General features: G+C 40.2%; 1 protein-coding gene across 2 annotated transcripts in view; it reads right to left on the bottom strand.

Moving 5' to 3' along the window:
* Positions 1–2,921: 2,921 nt before the first annotated feature.
* The window catches only part of RNASEH2B (ribonuclease H2 subunit B), a 38,002-nt gene continuing 17,382 nt past the window's right edge, over positions 2,922–23,541 (bottom strand). The window contains exons 4-11 of one of the 2 annotated variants that reach the window (XM_064176238.1): positions 23,302–23,378; positions 20,683–20,803; positions 16,068–16,132; positions 14,865–14,970; positions 11,856–11,934; positions 10,906–10,948; positions 5,584–5,664; positions 2,922–3,643 (exon numbers count right to left, since the gene is read on the bottom strand). In XM_064176238.1, coding sequence (XP_064032308.1) covers positions 3,536–3,643; positions 5,584–5,664; positions 10,906–10,948; positions 11,856–11,934; positions 14,865–14,970; positions 16,068–16,132; positions 20,683–20,803; positions 23,302–23,378 — 680 coding nt within the window. In that variant the 3' untranslated portion in view covers positions 2,922–3,535. The remainder of the gene's footprint in view (positions 3,644–5,583; positions 5,665–10,905; positions 10,949–11,855; positions 11,935–14,864; positions 14,971–16,067; positions 16,133–20,682; positions 20,804–23,301; positions 23,379–23,541) is intronic. The other variant, XM_064176246.1, reaches the window with a different exon arrangement.

The following is a 23,541-nucleotide window of genomic DNA, read 5'->3' as shown; positions in this document are numbered from 1 at the left end:
AGAAGACCCCTTTGCATTATTTGGGTCAGTTGTATAGGCTGTTCCCCGCCCCAGCCTCTTGTGCACTCCCAGCCTACTTGCTGGCAGGGTAGTGTGAGAAATTACTGTAAAGTCCACTGCTCAGCAACAACTACCTATCAGTGTGTTATCAACACTATTCTCACACTAAGTCCAAACCACAGCACTGGACCAGCTACTAGCTACTGTCAGCCAAAGCCAGGACATTAAGACACTCATACTTAAGCTTCTGGATCCAGCTCCAAACAGGCTTCTTTTAAAAACCCAGCTTTGCCATTAGATACTTTTTTCCTCATTATTTTTGTAAGGACCTGTTGGCCTTGCAATGAACACAAAAATACATTCGTATGGCTGTGTGTTAAGAGATTTATCATCACTCAGGTCTGCGAGCAACAGATGGGGCACCACTGAGGCAGAGAGGGAGAAAGACCCTGGCACATGAGCTCTTGAGAGGGCTTTAAACTCGGCTGGAAGGGGGAGGGGGTTAAACACAACAGTACCAGAGACAAACCGAAGGAGGCTGAGGATGGTAGGTCAGAGACAGGGGTGAAAGCAGCAGCCCAGCTGAAGTGCATGTGCATCAATGCAAGCAGTATGGGTCACAAACAAGAGGAGCTGGAAGCCTTGGTACAAGAGGAAAACGACGATGTTGTCACCATCACAGAAACCTGGTGGGATGACTCACACAACTGGTGTGCTGTAATCAATGGCTACAGACTCTTCAGGAGGCACAGGCAAGGGAGAAAGGGTGAAGCAGTGGCCCTATACATTAGGGATGCTCTGGATGTCATGAAAGAAGAGATTAAGGATGACCAGGTTGAGTCCCTATGGGTAACAATTGAGGGGAAGGCCAACAAGACAGATATCCTGGTGGGAGTCTGTTCTAGACCACCCAACCAGGATATCTGTTCTAGACCACCCAACCAGGAAGAGGAGGTTGATTTATTATTCTTTAAGCAGCTGGAGGCTGCCTCAGGATCACCTGCACTTGTTCTTGTGGGCAACTTAAACATGCCAGATATCTACTAAGACTTTAACACTGCAGAGAAGAAGCAGTCTAAAAGGTTCCTGGAGTGTGTGGAGGACAACTTCTTATCCCAGCTGTTATGTGAGCCTACCAGAGGTGCAGCCCTGCTTGACCTGCTGCTCACAAACAGAGAGGGGCTGGTAGGGGATGTTGTGGTTGGAGGCTGCCTGGGGTCCAGCGACCACAAAATTACAGAGTTTTCAATACATGGAGAAACCAGGAGGGGCATCAACAGAACCTCCACACTGGACTGCCAAAGGGCAGACTGCAGCCTATTTAAGGAACTAACTCAGAAAGTTCCTTGGGAAACAGCCCCTATAAACAAAGGGATCCAGGAAGGTTGGAGCTGCTTCAAGACAGAACTCCTGAAGGCACAGGAGCAGCTGTGCCATTGTGCAGGCAGACGAGACGAGGAGGGAGGCAGCCAGGCTGGATGGGCAAGGAGCTGCTGAAGGAATTAAGAAAGAGAGTGTATCACCTTTAGAAAAAGGGGAGGTATCCCAGGAAGAGTTCAAGGATGTTGCTAGGTCTTGTAGGAAAAAAATGAGAGAAGCAAAAGCCCATTTAGAACTTAGGCTGCTGCTGTTAAGGAGAATAAAAAATGTTTCTATAAATATCTGAACAGCAAGAGAAGGGCCAAGGACAACCTCCAGTCCTCATCAGATAGAGAGGGGAATATAGTGACAAAGGATGAGGAAAAGGCAGAGGTGCTTAACACCTTTGCCTCAATCTTCACTAGTGGGACAGGTTGTCTCAGGACAGCTGGACTCCTGAGCTGGCAGATGGAGTCAGGGACCAGCACAGTTCCCCTGTAATCCAGGATGAAGCAGTAAGAGACCTGCTGAGCCTCCTGGATCCTCACGAGTCCATGGGACCAGATGGGATCCATCCTAAGGTGCTGAAAGAGCTGGCCAAGCTACTCTCCATCAACAGTCCTGACTCACTGGAGAGGTCCCTGGAGACTGGAAGCTGCCAGTGTGATGCCCATCCACAAGGGCCAGAAGGAGGAACCAGGAAATTACAGAGCTGTCAGCCTGACCTCAGTGCCAGGCAATGTGATGGAACAGGTCATCCTGAGTGCTATCACAAAGCACCTACAGGATGGACAAGGGATCAGGCCCAGCCAGCATGGGTTTAGGAAGGGCAGGTCCTGTCTCACCAACCTGATCTCCTTTTCTGATCAGGTTACCTGCCTGGTGAGTGTGGGGCAGGCTGTGGATGTAGTCTACCTGGACTGCAGCAAAGCCTTTGACACTGTCTGCCACAAAAAGCTCCTGGCCAAGCTGGCAGCTCCTGGCTTGGACAGATTCACTCTGTGCTGGGTCAAGAACTGGCTGGAAGGCCAGGCCCAGAGAGTGGTGGTGAATGGTGCCATGACCTTTGAGGAGAGGCTGAGGGAGCTGGGGGTATGCAGCCTGGAGGAGGCTCAGGGCTGACCTCATTGCTGGCTACAACTACCTGAAGGGAGGTTGTAGCCAGGTGGGGGGTGGTCTCTTCTCCCAGGCAACCAGCAATAGAACAAGGGGACACAGTCTCAAGTTGTGCCGGGGAAAGTATAGGCTGGATGTTAGGAGGAAGCTCTTGCCAGAGAGAGTGATTGGCATTGGAATGGGCTGCCCAGGGAGGTGGTGGAGTCACTGTCCCTGGAGGTGTTCAAGCAAAGACAGCATGAGGCACTTAGTGCCATGGTCTGGTTGACTGGCTAGGGCTGGGTGCTAGGTTAGACTGGATGAGCTTGGAGGTCTCTTCCAATCTGGTTGATTCTATGTAAGTCCAAAGTGATGCAGTAATTCTTTAAGGACTAAAAGTCATACACAGGAAAATATCAAACCTTAGCCTAACTCTTGAAACACACAGCAAATACAAGAAGCACGCATTTGTTTCACAAAGCACGATGACCTTTATTGCAATTTGTTTCTGGCACATTCAAAACAAACCAAATCCCAATACAGGCACTATCTCTACCAATGGCAATGCTTACATCAGCACATAAGATTCAGGTCAACATAAAAATCTAACAATGTTGTCCTACTCTGCTGTTACATGGGGTAAAAATGCTCTAGAAAGTATCAAAAAATAATGCTTCTTATGAATGAAAAAAAAATCTCCTTAGCAACTCAAAAGAGGTCATGCTTCTGTCCCAGAGTGGAGCGTGATGGAGAAAGCTGCGCTGGCCTTGACTAAGCCTGCTCTATGAGGAGCTGCAGCACAGGATGGTACCATGCTGAAGCTTGCTTTCTTATCTCACAGGACCATGCTACTACAGCTGGGCTGTCTCCCTAACGCAGGCTGGAACATTGGCATGGTACTGTCTTGCCTCACTGAGGCATAACAGCAGTGTCCAACACTAGCTCACAGATCTCTTCAGCACACTCCACCATGTACACAGCCATGTCCTGCACATACTACACTAAAAAAAAAAACCCAGGAGACATTTTAAACTTAACATAAAAATAACCACTGTATAAAAACTCTTTCAAAAACAAGTCTTTATTTTGATGCTTTAGGTTTGGAACTGAAGAAAGCAGAAATGGATTTCATTCCACTCTTATCAACTTTGGCTAGAGCCTTTTGTGCTGCAGTCATCTTGATGTTTGCCTGTTAGTGAAATGATAGACATAAAAAGTTATGCAGTATCTCCATGAGAGGAATATAAACTACAAACTCCTAAACACATAAGTCAGGCAAGAAGCTGAATTTCCTTTTTAGCACACAGCAGTAAAGCTAATGTTATGCAGAGCTTTAAACGGTAGAAGAAAAACTTTACAAAACAAATTTAAGATTATTCAAACAGAAAATCACTTGTCATGAATTATTTAACCTCAGACAAAGACAGAATCAATTACAAGGACAAGGAGGTGAAATATCTTTCCCTTCTGCAGAATGAGGTATCCCAACTCAAACGTTTACTTTGGGATAATCCCTGCCTGTACATTAAGACAAATAATGCGTGTGATGTAACAGATGCATACAGTACCCTCAGACTCAAGCTCACGATTATGCTGTCAGCAGGCTGAATTACAGCCTTGCATTACAGATGATGAATAATTCACACTGACTTATTATAAAAGACTCTGTGCACAGTGAAATAAAGGGAAAAGAGATGGAAGAACTAATGAAGAAGGTAACTAACATTTGCAAAGCACTCTGAGGCCACTGGGACAAATTCCCAGACTTTTACACCTAAAATACATTTTATGAACCACACTTTATAGAGCTGACCTCGTTTATTTCCTACACTTTAAAAGGTTATGTTTTAAATCTCTAGCTGTTTTCCCTATTAAGAAAACTCTGAATTGACCTTTTTTTATGATACTGCTCAATCTGCAGGACTTCACAAGTACAATACATGGGATCAGCTAGAAGGTTATGGACAGGATGGAGATAGGCAACAACAGTATGATTGTCTGTGTTACTGTACAAACAAAACCACTGCCAAAGTGTCTAAAAAAGAGCAGCATACTGTAGAGTCCAAGAGCTATCTCTTCTTTCCCAGATTCTCTCGCCAAAATGCTTCATTATTTCAGAAGTAAATCACAGTTACTGTTAAAATTAGTTACCTCTCCTCAGTTTATTTGTGCATTTATGCTAAGTGTGAAAGTCACAGGTATATAATGGGGTAAGGGTGGAAACAGGCACATTTAAAACTCTTCATCACCATCACTTAGGGGGGCAATCCTCTTCTTACTTCAAAACTAGTATGTGCTCTCAGTACAAAAAGTTCTAGGGGTTTTGGGGGGAGGAAGGAACGCATCTGTCACCAGCTGCTGCTCTTTGCAAAGGGATAAAGCATAGTTAGCATTAGCCTGAAGGTCACAAGACCAACACACAGGGCCTTTTTTGTTCCCGACGGGACTGGAGAAGGATTCATTTTCTTTCATCGTTCAGAGAAATAAGCCAGCGCAAGCCTCAAAACCTTGGCAGACAGAATCTATTTCTTTTCACATCTCTGCTGCTCTCCTAGGAGTAGTACGGTGGCAGGCACCACAGGACTTGGATTTGAATTGGCTTCCAAACTTATGCTGGAACTGGCAATCAGCAAGCTCTAAGTTGATTTAACATCATTAAGTTGACATAAGTAAGTGCACAAGCACTTACTTTTAGGTAAAAATAAAGTCTGCCTTAGCATCCCTTAGAATTTAAGTGAATGTTGCTTTCTTTGTTTCATTTTCAATTAACTGAAATTTAACAGTTGCTATCACTAATCCATAGGACTTTTCATATAAAGACCCCAAAGAGCTTTGCAAACATTAGCTGAGTACCTTAAAACATGTCAAAGTCTGTGAGGGTCACTGGAATGTTCACTGATAAAACACAGTCAAACGGTAACTGTTTAGAAGAGTTCAGAATATGACATGAAGACTATCAAAGTTAGGTTAAGCCTGAATGAAAAGTTCAAGAAGATACAACCACAGATATCTGACACTTTGTATTTGCTTTTCTGCTGTGCTTTAGAGGAGAGAAAAGGCACTCTTGTGCTAATGTCTGATGCCAACCTACGCTCTGGCACAACACGCGAAAATGCAGGGCTGGCTTACCTTTTTGGTTTTTGGGTTGGTGCTGTTAAACTTTGTATAATCTTGTTCTGCTTCCACAGGGACATCTGATAACTTCCTTTTCTGCAATGTTAGAGTGAGGAAGTTGCTCTGTCAACCACTATTCTGATGCACACACATACAAGTTTAAAGCTTCAGCTTTATAATGTAGCCATAGAACCAGACCAGGACTGCAAATCAACTGAAGAACCTGCAGTAACAGTGGAAGATTTCTCTGTCTTCTTTACACATGAGTATATAGCATCTCTGCAGTATTCAGGGAAGATCATTCCGTGTCACGGGAAACACTTTCTTCTTCCTAGTCTACTTTTAGATATCACTGAATACCATTTTTAACTTCCATGACTGTGATTTTGGTGCCAAAATCTATTCAGAGGACCTCTGTGGAACAGCTGTTTGAAGTCAGTATCTAACAGCCAGGGACCCAGACTCTGGTCCCTGTGCTCTCATGCAACTGTGCAGCAACTCCAGTGTGACTGCTATCTGCCAACTCAAGTGGATCATCATCTAGTCTATTATATGTTTGTGCACAATCTTTAGGAGTTTATACCATTTGGCAACAGTGCAACACTGCCATAGTTCTGCTGACTGCTTCGTCACTTAAATCCAACAGTGTGCTAAGAAGCTTGACTCTGATTGTGCCGGGTGCCTTCTAACTTCAGAAGTAATGGCAGTGAGTGGTTCTCGCACTTCACAAGATCAGGCTGTAAGAATGAATAGTTCTTTCCATAAACTATGAGTGTGTGTTTAGTTTAAAGGTGAAAACTTCCTGGTATGTTTCCAAAAGGGGAAAAAAGTATATAGTACTTTACAACACTGCATTTTTATTATTATTATATATCTGATATTACTACCCTGTCCTTAATATCCTGTGAAATCTAAACTGTGGCCTTCCCAGTTTTTGTGCCAAAGAGAGCAATTTTGCAAGCAACTTGGATGGTATCATATATTTTAAGATTCTGTTTTATTCATTTTGTTTATGGTGCTCGTGATCTCTCCCTCCTCCTTTCTCTCTTTTTGGCACAGAAGCCAGGTCTGCAGCTTAGATTTCTCATCTCTTAGAACCAGATCCAACAGCAGCCTTTCCTTTTGATTTCAATGGGCTCTGGCTCAGTCTCACTAGGAGGCTGTTTACTGTGCTGTGATTACATTTTCAAATGATGATCTAATGAATAATTACTATTCTCCTCTATTTGGAATCTGATAAGCAAGTTTTTAAAACTTAAAACAAAATGTTTGCTTTTTAGCAAAACATTTGCTGTTTAGTTGTAGCAGAGCATACATACTCTTCGTAGTTGACTCTCACCATCTGCCAAGGGACAGATTCCCTATACTGACCAACTGGACAGTATGATGATTACTAGACAAGATCAATGGCCTACAATCAACATGAAGAACGTGCAATTTTGATTTGATCTGTAAATCATGAAGTTCAGGCTTTATCCAGTTTACTTTTCTACTAAAACAGAAAGAATCTGTTGTAGCTTTCTGTTAACTACTGAAGTTTCTAAATCTCTTCTTTCAGAATTTAACATCGATTCTAAACTATTTACAACAGTAGGAAACAGATGTTAGAGCCTTCTTTATTTGCAATAATCCTATACTGTATCTGTCAATACAGCTTGACCTCATGAAGAGAAATGTCAATGCAAACGATTAAAAATAATCTGAAGGAAACAATATGTTCCAGTGTAGAAGCCTGGCTTACTTCTCTAAAACTGTGAAATAAAGGAGTGTTTTAATCTCTGAAGTTACAAAGACATAAACACAGAAGCATCCTAAACACCCTGGTCAGTGCTCTGGAAGTCAGATCCTCAGCAAGACTTCACTGCCTAAGAACTGAACAGTTCTAAGCCTCATTTCCTCTGTATCCAAACTGCTGAAATAAAACTATTTTTAAAACCAGATTCTCAGAACTATTCTGATGGCATAAAAGCTATTCGTGCATAATATGTAATGCACATCACATGTAGTTTAATACAGTTGTTGTACCGTGCTTGTATGGCTAATGAATATCACTTGGCTCCTGATGTATGCTTAATATTTCTTACAATGCATGAAGATAATTCTTAACTGAATCAAACGGCCAAGTAACTGTGCAGCCAGAACAACTGTCCAACCACATGGAAATAACTTCTATCCATGCATAGCCATTGGAGAACAAATGCTATTAATAACAGCAGGGCCCAATTATTCCTGCATGTGCTAGCTGACATACTGCTTCACAGAACAGTCAGAGAACCAGCCAGGAATGAGGTTATTTTAAACTTGTTTCAGTATGTAGCAGGGATACCCAAGGAAAGGTTGATGTAGTATCTAACCTAGTTTCAGCAGATGTAGGATGCTGCAGTTTAAAGTAAATGGAATCATAGAACCATAGAATGTCAGGGGCTGGAAGGGACCTCAGAAGCTCACCTGGTCCAGTCCTCCTGTCAGCGCAGGATCTGCTTTAGCAGATCACGCTGGAATGCATCCAGATGGTTCTTGAATATCTCCAGAGAGGGAGACTCCACAACTTCCCTGGGCAGCTGGTTCCAGTGCTCTGTCACCCTCACAGTGAGAAATTCCTCCTCGGGTTCACATGAAACCTCCTATGCCTCAACTTTCATCCACAGCCCCTTGTCCAGTCACTGGGCATCACTGGGAAGAGGCTGGCTCCATCTTCCTGGACCTCACCCCTTACTTATTTATAAACATTAAGGAGGTCACCCCTTAGACTCCTCTTCTCCAAGCTAAAAAGCCCCAGCTCCCTCTTAAGGAACATATTCAGCTTCCTTAATAATTTTTGTGGCTCTGTGCTGGATTCTCTCAAGCAGCAACCTGTCCTTCAACTGGAGGGCCCAGAAATGGAAAGGATAACCAAAACTGGAGCTCTTAATTCCAGAGGGGCACACTTTGCAAAACATATGCCTTACTTCTTTAGGCCAAAGCAAAGGGATCTGATGTGAGCAGGATGCTTGGAATGCAAAAGAAAGATAGAAGAAGTGATTTTGGATATTTCACTTCAAACAAGGTTAAAAAAATCCTAAGTTTCTCAGACCAAACTATATGAGGACTCCCCCTTGCTCGCACAGATGCACACACATTAGTCCCCCTTACCTCTGGAAAAGAAACTAGGAGTAAGCAGAATTCTACAATGAATGGGGGGAAAAAAGACTGCCAAAAAAAACCTGGTTTAGGGGTCAGGCAATACTGGGATAAAAAGAGAACTGCCAAAAAGTCAAGCCGAGTTAGATGCTGGAAAGGAAATTAAAACAAATAATAGAAGGTTGTTTAGACACAGGGAACAAAGGGAATAAAAGAAATAAGTGAAGCTGTTATACCATGAAGACTGAATACATATTAAAGCTAATCGATGTGTAGCCCAAAACTGGAATAAAATCTTTGCCTCAATAAATAGTTTTCAAAAATAGATGAAGTGGTTAAATACAGCAGCAGAAAAGAAAATAGAAATCACTCTATTTAAGACAGAAGTAAAACTCAGTATGCTGACACTGTTGGGACTCTGCCTCAGAAATCACAAGTCCAGAGGCAAAACCTGGCAACTGTTCCATCAAGTGGGGACTATATTGCCGCAGAATAGCCCAACACCCACCTGTATGTAAGGAGGTGGAAACAGTGATAATAGGCCTCAGTAGAATGGAGCAGGAAGTGGAAGTGAAAGAAAGAGTAACTTAAATATGTGGAGTAGATGAAAACTAAACATAGGTAATGCCTACCAAGCTATTTTTCATTCTTTTCTCAAAGGTAATGCATTTTCTGGTAACAGAAAATGTGAGCTATTGCCAGAGCACTCGACATGGTGCCACTTAAACTGAAATTACACTAAGCAATGATTGCATATGAATTTTAAGGTAGGTAAGAAACTGAGTTAAAAAGAAACAAAGGCAAATACCACAGAAAGGGATGTCACTGGATTGGATGGGAGATTACCAGCAGAGAGTCATGAATGGTATCTATTCAAAATATTCATTAATTGTTAATGAAAGACAACAGCATGCTAACATTTGCTGAATGTACACCACTGAGTAGCATTATGAACACCTAAAGAGGTTTTAACACTGTGAAGGAAAAGCCAGAGAACCTTCAAGACTGGAAACACTAAAACCAAACGTCTACTTGTACAGAAATGTATGCAAGGTCACGCACACAGTAGTTAACTGCATGAATTTCTTATATCACCTAAAAATTGCAGTGGAGAAAAAAATCAACCCAACAATTGTGTGTCTTAATGGTTCACAGCATGACTGTAAGCTATCTGCTGCATTACATAGTAACAAAGGCAAATGGGACTGGATTTGAAGATGTAATGAGATGAAGGCCTGTTCTAGTGGGAGGTGTCCCTGCCTATGGCAGGGGGTTGGGACTGGATGATCCTTGAGGTCCCTTCCAACCTAAACCACTCTATGATTCTATGACAAGTACTTTCAGTTAAGACAAGAAGGGAAGAATGCCACCATATTGCACTAGTAAAGATTTTAGCATTAATAATTTTATGTGGTTCTGGTCACCTGCTTTGAAACAACTGAATTAATAACAGCACAGGTGAAAAAAAAAACATTCCTGCAATGATGAGGGAAAGGAGAACCTTAAACAACCAAGTCTGGCTTCAAAAAAATGAAACATAAAGGGTATGTATCTTCCCTTTACAGACTGAAAGAATTGATATTAGGGAGGGAAAGAGCCATTTCAATTAAAGAAGCCAGGATAACACTAGCGGAAAAGCCCAGGGAAATAAATTGGCCATAAATAGATTCAGGGTGGAATCTACAGGAGGGTTTCTGAGCATCAGATGAATGAGATTAAAGAACAGTAACCAAGAGAATTAATGGAAATAAAAATATCCTAATTGAACTTACAGTGAGGAATAGTCAGTGCTTGAGAGATTATCCAATATGGGTGTCTGGGAATCCATGACCCAGGAGGTCCCTTCCAGGGTCCTCATAAATTATACATGAAATAAAACCTATGAGGTCATATTGTCCCATCAACCTCAATAAAACTAAATAAGCAAAACACTACGAAAACACTGCTGACCAAAACCATAAAATATGCCTCTCTTTCCCTTCCATTTTTTTAACAGTAAACCCAACCAAAATATTCCTTCTTAAAAACAAAATAAAACCAAACCAAAAACCCGATAGAAGTAAAATGGTGAATTTCTTGTGTTATTTCAGACTGGCTTTTCACAAGACCAGCTTACTTACTGTATGTACACACTGGTTGTCCTAGTCTAGTTTCAATAATAACTCAGAGAAATTAGCTTGCAACATAGTTAATCTGTCAATATCTTAATGGTCCTACCTTCAATGGTGGCTCTGGTACTGGGCTTTTAAGTTCTGGGAGCCTATAGAACAAAATATTTTGAGTTATACAACAAGACAGCTGGATTGCAGCACCTACAGCTTACAACTCCTTCCCAACAAAGGCTGCTTTGGTTATCAGCTGCTCACACACGGCATGTGTTTGCAGAAAAAGCAGATCCATATTTATGCCTTATATAACTAAACCAGAGCCAGGGCCATACAGAAACATGGGCTCTTTTGGAAGCTGTTAGATCTGGCAACTAAAAAGGGAGAACTCCGCCTAACTTTTGAAAACCTTGGCTAATAGTTGATGGCATTATAAAGCACATAACTTAACAGTTTAATTGAAAAGATGTTATGGTACTTCAAGCTACAGATTGCACATTTTTTCCATAGGCCACCATAACAGAATCCTTTGAACAGAAATTAACTGAGAGGCAGGTGCAGAGTTCCATGATGCTTCAAGTGAAGTCTGCTGTTGGCAGGGAACACCACAATGATTTTCATTTGCTGGCTCACCTTCCAGATTTAAATATAAACTAACGCAAGTTAGATATGTGAAGTCAAACCTCAGCTGCAGAGTAAGTAGGGAAAAGGAAAGAGAAATGGAGATGAGGATTCTACTCCTGGCTATGCTGCCTGTGCTTATGCTTGCCAATTCTGGACAAATTGCTTTAACTCTTTGGATTTCCCTCTCCACCTTGCTTTGACGTGGAATACGCTATTCAGGGTTTCATGATGCCACTATGGTAACAGACATACCAGAACTACATAGAGCATCTCTCCCCCAGCCCACTGTCCTTGGCATCACAGGAGCAACAGAAACGCATAATCTAAATTGTGTCATTTGCTGCAAACTTGGTGAACAAATCTCAGTATTCAACAGTGACCAAAACAACATTAAATACATGTCATATAAACCCAGCAGCTACTGGAAGCAATACTTACCCTAAATATTTTAATAACTTCTTACTCAGATCTTCAGGAATATATTCTGATATTAATCCATGGGCATATCGTACATAGTCTTCAGCAACAGGGCAGGGAGTGGAAAGAAGAAGAAAAAGAACGTTCACATTACATAGTCATGTTACCTTAGCCTCCATTGCCACAAATCGCAAGGTTGAATTAATAGTAAGAGATTTCTAATGGATATGCTGTGATGGTTTCTCTGTGCTGAGTAGTTTATGTTATGTGACACTTGCAGGTTTATTTAAAAAGCAAGGACTTACTACCCTCATTTTGTCAGCACATGTTCTTAATATCTGCTCTGTGGACTTTACAAAAGCTGTTCACTTTCTGAGAATACTAGGTATGGTGGATTTTTCTGAAGAAATTACATTTTAACAAACCTGCAAAAGCAAAAAGCTGACTCAACAGAACATGCGATCATTAATTTCAAGGCATCTGGATCTTACAATTATTTGGCAGGGCTTCAGTACTAAAGTACATTTTCTGGCTTCAACTGAAAACAATTAGATGAGACAATGAGTCTATTACAAAGTCTTGTACTTAATTTCAGTACTTCACAGAAAATGCCAAGGCCTATCTAAACATCACTGGCAAGATGGGATAATTATCTGTAGAAATATGAACTACTAGAAGCTGTTTTCAGTACACGGCACTCCTGCTGTAAATGTTTCTCTGAGAGACTGTGAAAAAAACAAGTGACCTTTTTACAACACAAAGTCCTAAACCAGATCTTTCTTGCTCACGTTCTACACAAGTAGTCACTGATCGTAGGCTGAGCCGTTGTTAGGGCTGCTAGTGAGTAACTGCGCCCATGCACTGAATTTATTTGCCAGACGTGAAGCTAAAATTTTGCCTCACAATTCCGCTCACAACAAGCCAGCTCTAGATGCTCATAAGCCAGCTCTAGATGCTCATATGCTTACACATTTAAAACAGCTCCGAAGCACATGGTAAAACAGCCCCAGAGCGCCAAAGAATTATTTCTTCTGTGGCACAGTTTCCCTTTTCTGTTGTTTGTTTGTTTGTTTTAAATTAAAAAGCTTAATATCAACAAGCACTAAAGCAGAAAGCATCAACAAGCTCACACCAGCATGTGCATTTCAACTATACTGATGTCCCATTTTTAGTATTTCCTGTCTGTACACATCTTTCCTCCACTGCTCAGATTCATCAGGGGCTTGTTGCTTGCTAAATCCACTTTAGGGTCAGGAGAGAACAAGAAATAATTTCTAATTTCAACCCAAACCAATTTCGCCTCATCACTTAATACGTCCAATTTATGGCTTTAAAAATAGGCATCCCTATCATTTCACTCTTTGCATTATGGTGAGTCCAAATCACCTGCTATTATTTTCTACTAAACAGAAATTTAATTCTCTTTGCAATTTTGCCTTGAAGCAATTTTCACTGAGTTCCTTTATTAATTTTAAAATACCACTGTTTGCCTTCTAGGGAGTCTGTGTTTTTGCCCTAGCCTTGCTTTGTTAGTAACTTCCTGTTCCTTGTCTTCTGAATGAAATATTCAGGCCTCAGATGTTATCACCAGTCTCCTTCCCCATTTGCAGTCATCATGTCCTCCCAGATTTTTGCCCTACAACATCTGTAAATGCTAACTGCGTATACCCATCTACTTACAAAGTACTGAAATTCACAATACCCTATGAAAGCAACTCCCTATAGCTATAAACTGCACTGTCATGGATGTGAAAAGATCAGACAAGAAAATGAGTCTTATTAAAAATAGGTGTTAAGGCCCACTTGACTTCCTGTCATTCACCTAGCTACATGCAGTAGAACTGCCTCAAAGACTTACCTACTTCTAACTCCCAGTATTATCTATGTCAGTCCTGCTCTTTTAAATCTTAAAAAGTCCTTTTAGAAGACTATTATACCCATGTTATCGGAAGTAAGGAGGAAGATAGAAAAAACACTGCAGATGAGCTATTTAACTACAAATTTCAGTGATAAAGTAGTTAAAGCATAGCCAAGATAGTTGCTGTCAGGATAATTGTCCCTTAAAAAAATTAGGGTGGGAAAGAGGATAAAAAGCTACTGTAAAGTTAAAGTAACTTAGAAGTTTTGCAGCTTTGCCTCTTTAAAAACCATATATTACAATCTCTGTTCTATAAAGCTGTCTAGTTGCCTCTTAAATCTCATTTATGTTATTTCCTTTGAAATCATTACTTGGTACTCATTTTCCACTTCATCAGCAAGTTGCTTTGTTTTTCTTTTTTTCAACAGCATGCAAACCTCTGAATGTCTTTGTAATAAGAAACAATTTGCTTTTGTTTGTCTTCTTTGAAACTTTTCAATTTTCATCAACATTCAGAAAATTTATTCTGAGTCCATTTTCAGGTTTCTCTACAGAACTTCATATCCCAGGAACATTCCAGACACTGCTCTCTCCAGAGAAAGGCGATCAGAAGCAAACAAGATCACTCCAGACTTTTTGGTACCAGGCTTGCCAGTTTTAATAATATGTGTATTAAATTGCCCTAAAGTTTTTTTTTTCCCTTAACAAGCACTCACTTGTGTATTCTGTACATTGCTCACATAATGCTCAGACTAGAAGCTTTTACTCTGTAATAATGACTTCCTAGGACCTAATCCCTTTTTGGAGAACTCTATGAAAAGCACTGCATGCTAATAAAAACAATAAAAAAGAAGTCTGTTCATATAAAGAAACATGATAAGCGTGTGCCCTATTGTTCAGCACAGCTCAGCAAAGCACTGAGAAAAACATCTCCATGAACCAAGAAGGAGCTAAAGGAACTCCATCTGAGAGCTACTGTTAATTACAATGTCATCTGATGAAGATTCCAAAGAACTAAGAAAAGTCAAGGCACATACACGGAATTCTCAGTACAAGAAATAAATTTGCTGCAAAGGCCAACTTAAAAACATCTGAGATTCTAAATATGTGTGTTATCTCCACCTATCAGATTACACAAAAAGGGAATTTGTTACAATGTTTAGTTTTCTTACCTTCTTTAGTATCCGTGATTTGTTTATCATTGACAAATGTAGCTGCATATACCCTTTCACCTACAATTATATTGTTGCTTTTAAGTGCTTTCACTGTTTGACTGACCTATAAGAAACCACAGAATGAAATGTCTTTATCAGTATTGTTATGCACATGTTAATGCAGTGACAAAGCTCTTGTAATTTTGTTTCAAGCATATAAAACACTCAAGTTATGAACTGTGGTGAAATTTAATATACACTGGTAATGACTAGCATATGAACTCAAAAAACCCAAAGAAACTAGCATGTCTTTGAACATGTTGCCTTGGCAACACAGAACCAGTTTTGCAGCGCCCTAAGATGAGCTGAGCTGCTCGGATGCAAGAGTCATGATTATACAGGTGAGAAATGCACCTGCTTGGAGAGCGGAGAACATCAGAGCTCAGCTGGGTTGCAAAGGCAGTCCTTATGGAAACCAAAGATTACTGATTTGACAGGGCATTGCTATACTGGATCTAACAGAGAGAGTAACCGACAGAGGACGTTTTCAACACCACAAATAGGTGTCCGTTCAAATATAAACATTCAGGTATTCAGTGCAAAATACATATCCTCATGCTTCACGTGCAAAATAACATTCAACTTTTGTTATGCCAAAGCACAGACCACATCAAGTTTAGCTGTAACATTAATTTCTGCATACTGTATAGACCTCTTAAACACTGACTGGATCAGGACAGCACCAACCATACAATGACCATTCTGAGAGACTGTCAAAACTTCACGAGGAAACCCATTTGTAGCACAAACCCAAGGCATTTCTGCACAGCTTTAAAGCAAGGCAGAATTAAAAAGTTACAACAGTCAAAGCTCTCCTTTAGCCCACCTGTGAAGTGGATGAAGCAAAAGACAAGCCCCTTGCCTTAAACAAATCCTACAGAACACGGTGCTAAAGCTGAACTTCATCTTCTTCCTCTGCTTCCACACACTCCATGAATTCCTTTCATGCTAGCCTCAACATAAAGAGAAACATGATACCTGTCATTCCTCTAATGCCTCATTATCTTCCCAAACGCAACAACATCACTGTGACATCTGTCCTTCCTGGGAGGACACACACTTTCAATTGAGGCACCCCACATGGTTCTAAAGCAGATATGGACAAGCTAATATGCATTTCCACTTTGAACACTAAGCAATTTTGAAAGCAAAAGATGATACCTTTTTCTTTAACCACTTCAGTGTCTTCTCTTGGCTGTATTTGTGGAACTTCTGACTGCCAATCTCTGAGAAAAAACAAGTAAGAGGAAGAAAGTCATGACTGGTTTGGATTGCATTTTCAATCCATTTAAAATCTTTGAAGTTGTAGATAAAGAATGAAAGTTAATTTGTGGCTTGCACGTTTGCTATCAAGCAGTAAGCTTCAAAAATATTGGAAACGTGGAAAAATAAATAGACTGAGCTGACATGCACAAGTCTGAACAACTTGACAATATTTTAATTAGGCTATAATCCAGCAAAGCACATATTTTACTTATTTATGTGTAATCTTAGGCTGCCTAAATTTACTAAGACTCTTCTCAAATCCTTGTAGTTTGCCAAAACTTCACTGCCCTGTTGTCAGCAGACTGGTCATTTGAACTACAGAGTTTGTAAAGAAAATGATGGTTTCATGATTGCACATACCTACTTAATTTTTAAAAATGTCAGATCTTAAATCTTTACTTATTGAATTCCAGCACCTAGATAGGGACCAGGATAGATGGTTAGTGGAAACAAATCATCCGCCGCTTTCAATAAACCCTATTACCTATTGGCTCTCCCCTCTCAATTCATAGCATGACTAAAGCAAAATTTCACTTCTATTTCCCCTTTTACTTAGTTTAATATGGTGTCAAAAGAAAATACAGAATCCAAAACAGTGAAACACACTCCTTGTGGGAGAAAGTACATGATTCATTTATGATTTATTGAGCACCATAAATTAACTCAGTGATCTAAGAATTTCAGAAAGTGTTTCCCCTGTGATAACCAGAATATCATGAAAACTTGCTATTCACATGTGATCAGTCATCTGGAGATATGTACGTTCACAACGCTGAGGCAAAGAAGAGGAAAAAATAGGCATATGGAAATTTCAGTACTAAAAAATCAGTATTAATTCACAAAAGACTACATTTTCAAAACGGAATGAAATGCCTAGTAAGATTTCACAGATTTCACAGCTCACTGTGTTGGTTTTGTTCTTAACAGGTATTTCGTGAAGTTTTAATCTCCTGTATACCATTCCCATAAATACATACATATGTTTCATGTCATTTACTGATCCAGCATCATATTCCAACACTCAGTTCATGGAGTTTCCTTCTCCCCTTGCAAATAACAACATATTATTTATGATTCCTTCAGCATTTCCTTCTTTGAGGTTTATCTTGGCTCTTTTGAACTGCATACAAATAGCCAACTATTATGTTCTCTTTGTCTAAGCACGGTAGGGGGTATGCAGAGGTCACAAAAAGTCGTTTACAGGATCAAATCTATCTCAGCAGTCGTAGAGGAGTTAAATATAAAATTCTTCAGAGAAATGAAGAAAAAAATCCACTAATCTTCACTTTGCTTCATGAAGCTGATGAGCTGCAGGTAAATAACTGGCTGTAGCCTTTAGGACTTCTAGAAGCTCCTATGTCTTTATGAAAGAACAGAGGCAGAAGATGGTGGAGATGCTTTGGATCCTTACTGGCTTCTCAAAAAGCCAACACGGTTTGGGTCCAAGTACAGTGAGTACAATTCATGTATGCCTCTCTCATGTAAGAAAGTTTGAGGAATGGACATCCTTCAGCCACCACCCCACTCATGCTGAAAAGAAATTCTAGTCTGGATTCTCAGGCAGACTCCCCCACAACAGCATGATTCAGAGTGACTCAGGGAAAGGAAACACAGGACTGTGAAGCCATTTTCATTAAAACATGTGAAAAATAATTACACTGAACCCTTCAGAGATCACTTTGTTTGAAAATATTTTGCGTGCTTGACAGTTTTGACTATTAAACTCTAGAAACTGACATTATTTGAGACCTCCAAAGAATTAAAGTGAGTTATGAAAGTCACAAACTGCTGACAAAAGGATTCAGTATTGGAACGTGGATTTAACATGTGATGCACATTTGATATTGGTGAGAGTTAGCGACTATGTTTGATAATGTGAGTATATATTGGAAAGCCTTTTGTTCCCTAATGTGTCTGGTGCCTATAAAACTGGTCTGAGACATCTGGAAAGACTGGGTTTGAGAAATACAGATGGAATCTAAGTGGTTCTACAATTAAATAATATGTTCAGCGATCGGGTAATCGTTATGTAGACTTGGAAGCTTCCCTGATGTATTGTTGAGCAAACTGCCTAAAGCACATTTTAACATCCATTTTCTCAGTGTTTTCCATAACTCTGAAACCGTATGGCCCCCTTTTTCCTACCTTCTGGGAATACAAGCTTGGCAATATTACTTAGTTTTTCTAATCAGGTAAGTTTTCTTGGCTCTTCATGTTAATCACATCAGACAAGATCACTGTGTGGCTTTTGCCTTGCAAAATGAAACAAAGAGTAACACTCTAGAACTGGAATTCATAACCATTTCTTAAACTTTCTCTATTGTGTTTTCTATCTGATGTTTGAATTTATTAGCAAGCAACCTGCCTCACCCAGATTTAGTAAGCTGTAACACAGCCCTTCCCCAGCTACTACAGGTAAGTGCGAATTTAATCCAGCAAAATGAATTTTCAATGCCCTTCAACACTGAGGCCAGGGAAAGCAGACTTTCTGCTAATTCATTGAGTGCAACTGTGAGCACCCTAGGGTAAGAATTTGTCAGACAGATGTTAAATGCCTTAAGACTAAATTAGGTCTGTCAAACAGATCAGAGCTGTAGAAGATGACACAACAGATACTTTTTGTCCTAAAGCTCTATTCATTAAATGAAAAAGGCTACGAAGTAGACAGAAGGTCTCAGAGATAGAAAACAGTAACTTAGCTGTAACATTGGTATTTTTTATCAGCGATAAAAGACATGAGAATAGGAAAATCATAGAAGTGGATTGAACAGAAAGGTGGTCTCTGCATGGCAGACAAACAAGCACCAATGTGTTTGTTGCACAATAGTATGCTTAGTGATCTGAAAAAAAAACCAACCAAACAAAAAACTCCTATCAGAAGCCCCATTGTTATTTGCAACCCAGCCAAACCCAAACTAGAAGCAGCAGGTCCATGCCTAGGGACACCCAAGAACATCACGTAGAGCTGGTACTTGAATGTGTGTAAAGCTTTAATGACAAAAGTCATTTTTGTCTTACATTTCAAAACAAACCCAGGAAGCGAACCTAACTTTAACAGTTAATACCATCTGCTGTCAACATGACACAAGCCTATAGGTACACATAAGACATGGAGTACTGGGTCCAGTTCTGGGCTCCCCAGTTCAAGAGGCACAGGGAAATACTGGAGAGAGTCCAACAGAGGGCCGTGAAGATGATTAGGGGACTGAAGCATCTCTCTTACAAGAAGTAGTTGAGAGACCTGGGGCTATTTAGACTGGAAAAGAGAAGACTGAGAGGGGATCTTATCGATGTTTATAAATATCTAAAGGGTAGAGGTCATGAGGGTGGGACTGGGTTCTTTTCAGTACTGGCCAGTGATAGAACAAGGGGCAACAAGTACAAACGAGAACACAGGAGGTTTCACTTAAAGAGAAACTTCTTTGAGGGTGATGGAGCACTGGAGGAGGCTGCCTTGAGAAGTTGTGGAGTCTCTTTCTCTGGAGACTTTCAAAACCCTCCTGGACAAGTTCCTGTGCAACCTGATCTAGGCCTACCTGTATTAGCAGAGAGTGCTAGAGTAGATGATTTCCAGAGGTCACTTCCAATCCCTGCCATTCTTATGACTATTAAGAACAGAAATGCTAAAAAAGCAGCAGTAAAGCATCTTCACTACTGCTTAACAGAATGCACTTTATCAGAAGATGCTGATGGATGACAACTGCAAACAAAATTAGACCAAGATTTAAGACTCTGTTTGTAGCAAGTTTATAAATCTTTATTTTGCTGCTAAGGAGAATATGTAAATACCGGCCAAAGGTGACCAAATACAGACCAAAAGTGACCCTTCAGAAAAGTAATCTAGACTTTGTGCTACACTGCTATATAGAATTCTCAGTTTAAGAGCCAACTTCTGAGATGGGTGCATAGAAGTTTAGTACCCCTTCCCTCACCCCTAGCTCTTTAGCCAGTGTTAGACAAATTGTAAGGCACAGCAACTGCCTAAAAGCTTAGTAAGAGTTTTCACTGGAACTTAAGTCAGTAAAGCTAGCTCTGACCAGTTTATCATTTTTATGACACCTAGCAACAAGACTGGATTATAGGCTGGATGTTAGGAGGAAGTTCTTCACAGAGAGAGTGATTGGCACTGGAATGGGCTGCCCAGGGAGGTGATGGAGGCACCGTCCCTGGAGGTGTTCAAGAAAAGACTGGATGAGGCACTTAGTGCCATGGTCTAGTTGAGTGGCTAGGGCTGGGTGCTAGGTTGGACTGGATGATCTTGGAGGTCTCTTCCAACCTGGATGATTCTATGATTCTATGACTGCACAAGTATTAGTGCAGAGTTACAGCAGATAATCAGAGATCTACGCATTACTATTCACAATACTACAATGGCAACTTCTACACCTAAGCTTTGTCCAGCACCTTGGGTGCTGGCAAAGCAAAAAATCTGATATTTAAATCTGCCCTGTAATTAACTGACACTGACAAATGCAGTCTTTCCCTCCCCCCACTTAGCCCATTTTTTCACCTTTTTCTTCTGTTACATGATGAATGTACTGTTCAACATCTGCACACTTCAGCAGCAAGAGGCAGCTAGGGTATTCTGAGTCCTGCACAACTTGATCAAGTGGCTGGAACTTTCCTTGCTGCTGAAAATACATCAATGGGATTACAAAAGCATTATTATAATGTTAAGACATATATACACAGTACACATATATAGAAATACAGCTTTCAAGTAGACGATTTAAAGGCTGTAGAATGGCAACACCTAACACATTCAGAAACTGATTACAAAGCAAGCTATAAATGTTTATTTTGAACCAGTAACTACCTGCAAAATTCTGAACTACACTTAAAAATAAAAATAAAAAACAAGAGCAGAAAACTAATATGAAGTACAGTGGGAATTTGTTGAAGACGACATAAGACACAGTAGTCCATGTGTGCCAATAGTATTTTAGACCAAAACCTGTTGGATTAAACCCATGTCATAACTTCCATTCAAATTTTGCTTTTCCTTTCATAAAATATATCTCAAAGGAGGACAGCAAGCTTCTGGAACACAGTATTAACCTTTCACCTCTGCTAAGTCATTCTAATTTGGCCAGGGAATGTATATAAAGTGATTTTGGCACAACTTAAAACAGTCCCACACATAACAAACCATCAAACAAATTTTGTCATTGCCAAATGCAATCACTCAGCCTAGTTTGGCACAACTGGCAGTCTTCCCTGTGGAAAGATCCTTTCGCTCATCAGTGCAAAGATGCAGTGAGCTCTCCATCCTTAACAGTGCATGACCTCAAGAGCTAAGGCTAAAGTAATACTGGTCAGCATGGAAAAACTCCACCTGTGCATACAGCTTTCACTACTAATTCATCCTCTCATTAGAGAGTCAGAGACTTAATAGAAGTAACCATCCAGTGCTAAATCACAATAAAACCATTAAAAAAAAACCCAAACAAGACAAAAAAGGCAGAAAACCAGAAAGGATTGGAAGCTTTTTTCTCCTGAAAACGAAATGGAACAGTAACAATTGCAAAAAGGTGTAAGATGCAGAAATAAAGCTGCAACAAACTGTTTCCTACAGATAACTCACCTGCACAAATCTGCTTGCATCTCAATGCAAGACAGCCACATATATATTGCACAGGGGCACTGAATCTAGCCCAAGGACTGCTGGACAGAAGACAGCTCTGCTCAGAAGACACACCGAGCAACCCTGCATTACACTATCAAAACCAAAGAATGACCCTAAGATATCCAGTGGGTAGCTCAATACCCATTAGTTCAATACCAAAACAACTGTTCTGCCTTCTGCCTTCAAGCTTGCCTTGCATGAGGTATCTGCAACACAATCTTCAAGGCTTCCCTTTACTGAAGAACACACTAACTTAGGCAGGGCACTGCAGGAATGCATTTGCCCTGATTTAGAACCCAGAACATCTCTATGCTCGTATGTGGCATCTCTTATCAGAAAACCTAGAAAACAATGCTCTGAGAAAATAAAGGCAGTACAGGATTCTTCCCATGCAGATGCAGCAGCAGTGGTTGTTCTTTACTGAGGTTACCTCACCACTCTACTACACAGCAGAGTTGATTTACTGTCTCCTTAATTTAAGTGTGGTATAAAGTTTTCAAATGGGCACTGAATTCAAACAGAGCACAGCGCCTAGAGAATGAACTAAACTATTTCTTGTAAAATGACTTCTGAGAGGCCACCCTGAGGCAGGACACTCCACTGAAATACACAATATGTTTGCACATCCTATACCATCAATAATATAAAAACAATTACAGAACAACAGGTTACTACTACAAACATGTAGTGGGACTTTATGTCTTCAACACACAAACACCGGTTGCCTGCATTCTCCACTTGCACTCTAAAAGCAGAAAGCATTCTTACAGGAAACACTCTTAAAGCAAAACCTGTTAGGATGCACAAAATGAAACGACTGCTTCCATGAAACAAAAGAACAATTTCCATTTTATTTTATGCCATTTTTCTCACAGGTAGATTTTAAATAATAATCTGTAACTTCGTGTCTTTTTATACACTTCAGAAATTTAAGTGAAGTTTTGACACACCCATGATAAATTGATTACGCTATTTATTAACTACTCAACTTTTGGATACTTGATTGTCCATACAATGTCTCTATAAATGCTGCTTCTAAAGAGGCAATGTTTCCTTTCAAGTTCAAACAACCACGGAAATGTTTCTTCTTCCTCCTCCATAGCATCCAAACTCTTTTTTTTTTCCTTTATTTCCCAAGATGACTTATCCACTGATGTCTCAGGAAGGACACCAGTTCGTTCTACTCTGATGACATCTCATCATTTTAAATTCAATAGTTCTGGAATAGGCTCTCACAAAAGGACAAAAGGAATTCTCTGCTTCTCTTAAAAAAGGAGGAGATTAGAGTTCGTTGCAATTACAAGCTGACTCCTAGAATATACAGTATTGACCAAAACACTGTGCAACAAATATGCTTCTAGGGAGAATGTATCTCAGGTGCAAATTAAATTTCCATTATTCTGGAAGCTCCTCTTTCTAAAATTGACATAACTTGTGCAGAAAATGAAGGCAGGAACAAAGTTTTCTTCTGAGAAGTTCAGTGTAAAAATAAAGCAGGCTTACCTCCTTGTCTGCCTTGATGAGGTAGTAAAGTATCAGAAATAAGGGGTCCATTGGTGTAACAAACAGCAGGCGCCCATCTAAGTGATAGATATGTAAGAGTAAGCTTATTGCCAAGAGGTGCAACATAGTGATTTTTTTTTCAGAATGTTTTTCAGCACTGTGGGCAAGAAAATATTTTTTCCCAGTATGTACAGTGGTATTTTAAGAAAATGAGCAGGAAAACAGTATTTGTGGTTTTAT

Source organism: Pogoniulus pusillus, chromosome 3 (assembly GCF_015220805.1).
Source record: "Pogoniulus pusillus isolate bPogPus1 chromosome 3, bPogPus1.pri, whole genome shotgun sequence".
NCBI lineage: Eukaryota > Metazoa > Chordata > Aves > Piciformes > Lybiidae > Pogoniulus > Pogoniulus pusillus.
This window is presented reverse-complemented; position numbering and strand designations above follow the sequence as displayed.